The sequence below is a fragment of the Camellia sinensis genome, chromosome 6 (assembly GCF_055761805.1).
Source record: "Camellia sinensis isolate YWXY chromosome 6, ASM5576180v1, whole genome shotgun sequence".
In the NCBI taxonomy this organism is placed as follows: domain Eukaryota; kingdom Viridiplantae; phylum Streptophyta; class Magnoliopsida; order Ericales; family Theaceae; genus Camellia; species Camellia sinensis.
This window is the reverse complement of record NC_138966.1, coordinates 32,475,701-32,477,782: the sequence shown is the minus strand read 5'-3', so window position 1 is coordinate 32,477,782 and position 2,082 is coordinate 32,475,701. Positions and strand designations below refer to the sequence as shown.

The 2,082-nt window shown below is 43.2% G+C and overlaps 1 protein-coding gene across 1 annotated transcript; it reads right to left on the bottom strand.

The window, feature by feature from the left end:
• Positions 1 to 715: 715 nt before the first annotated feature.
• LOC145793249 (uncharacterized) lies at positions 716 to 1,622 on the bottom strand. Its single transcript, XM_082876024.1, has 2 exons — positions 1,204 to 1,622; positions 716 to 1,115 (listed from the first exon to the last, which is right to left on the bottom strand). The coding sequence occupies exons 1-2, from the start codon at positions 1,620 to 1,622 to the stop codon at positions 716 to 718; spliced, it is 819 nt and encodes a 272-aa protein (XP_082732150.1).
• Between the last annotated feature and the right edge of the window lie 460 nt (positions 1,623 to 2,082).

The window sequence follows — 2,082 nt, the reverse complement described above, 5'->3', positions numbered from 1 at the left end:
GCTAGACCCAAGAAACTTCGTATTTCTGATACATTAGTAAGTCGTGGCCAGTCCACAATTGCTGCAACTTTTTGGGGGTCAACCGAGACGCCATCTTTGTTAATGACGTGACCAAGGAAGTGTACACTAGTGATCCAAAATTCGCATTTCTTCAACTTGGCATAAAGTTTGTGATCACGTAGTGTTTGTAGAACCGTTCGCAAGTGCTTCTCATGGTCTTTTGGTGACTTGGAGTATATGAGGATGTTGTCAATGAAGATGATGACGAACTCATCAAGATAGGGTTTGAACACTCGGTTCATGAGGTCCATGAAGGCTGCTGGAGCATTTGTGATACCAAAAGGCATGACAAGAAACTCGTAGTGCCCGTAACAGGTTCTGAAAGTAGTCTTTTCGATGCTTTCCGTTTTGACTTTTAATTGGTGATAGCCAGATCAGAAGTCGATTTTTGGGCGCCTTGAAGCTGATCGAACAAGTCATCGATTCATGGCAGAGTGTACCGAGTCTTGATGGTGACCTTGTTCAGCTCCCGGTAATCAATGCATAATCTCATCGTACCATCATTTTTCTTCATGAACAATACTGGAGCTCCCTAGGGTGAGAAACTAGGTCGAATGAAACCTTTGTCTAGGAGTTCCTGGAGTTGAGTCTTCAGTTTTTTTAATTCCGTCATTGACATGCGATAAGGGGCTTTTGATATTGGTTGGGTACCAGGTTAAGTGTCAATGTTGAATTCAATTTCCCAGGCAATTGAGGTACCAGGTAGATCTTCAGGAAAAACATTTGGGAACTCTCGTACTATGGGGATTGCATCAATGGTGGAAGCCTCTTTTTGTGTATCGATCACATAACAAATATAACTACAACAACCCTTCCTCAGGAGTCGTTGGGCTGTCATGGAGGATATAATACAGGGAGGGTTGAAAACTCCAGTCCCATCAAAGACAAGCTCGGGTTGGTTTGGTAACCTGAGGGAGACTTTTTTAGCTTTACAATCAATAGAGGCGTGGTTGGCAGTCAGCCAATCCATACCTAAGATCACATCAAAGTTCCCAATACGGAGGGGAATCAAGTCTACATATAAGGTTTTGCCTTTTAAGGATATAGTACATGATCTGTACACATCAATACTACAGGCAGACTTACCAGAAGGAAAAAGACACAGACAATATAGATCTTAATGGTTCGGGTGTTGATACCAACTTGGCAGCAAAGTGTGGTGCAATAAAAGAATGAGTTGACCCAGAGTCAATGAGGACGTGAGCTAAATGACCATTGATAGAAAGTGTACCTGACACAACGTTTTTGGTAACTTCTGGTTTTCTAGGTACCAAGGCGAAAGTGCTTTCTTGGCTTTTTTGGTCCTTTCTCTCTCCTCCAGGTCCTGCGGGTTTCTTGACTGGGCCAGAAAGGTTGGCTGTAGGATTGTTCAGCTTTGGATAATCCTTCAGCAAGTGGCCAACTTGACCACATTTAAAGCATGCTCCCGTGTCTCGATGGCATTGTCCCGAATAAGCTTTCCCACAAGTAGGACAAGTTGGAATAGTGCCACCGCGGGGTGGTAGGACCTTGATTGCCTGAACTGGATGTGCTCGTATTCGCTTTTTTGGGAGGCGCAACATCGGATCTTCTGTTGTCTCTTCCCAAAATCGCTTCTTTTGGCTTGGTTCCCCGGAATGCAAGTTTTAATCCCTTTTTCTGCAATGTACACCCGGTCTACCATTTCTGCATAGGTTGGCAGTTTCAAAACCTCAAGCCTATCTTTGATTTCAACATCCAATCATGTTTCGAATTTTCTTGCCTTTTGAGCTTTGGTAGGGATGACATATGTCGCAAACCAAGCAAGTTGTGTGAACTTACTCTCGTATTTGGCCACCGTCATGGTTCTTTGCTTTAGATGTATGAATTCCGAAACCTTTTGTTCCCACAACGAATCTGGGAAGTATTTTTCATAAAATACTTCCAAGAATCTTGCCCAAGTCACAATTTCTTCTTTCTGTAGGATGAGAAGCCACCATTCCTGCGCATTATCTTTGAAAGTGAAAGTGGCGAAAGTTACCTTCTATCTTTTGGTGCAGGGTA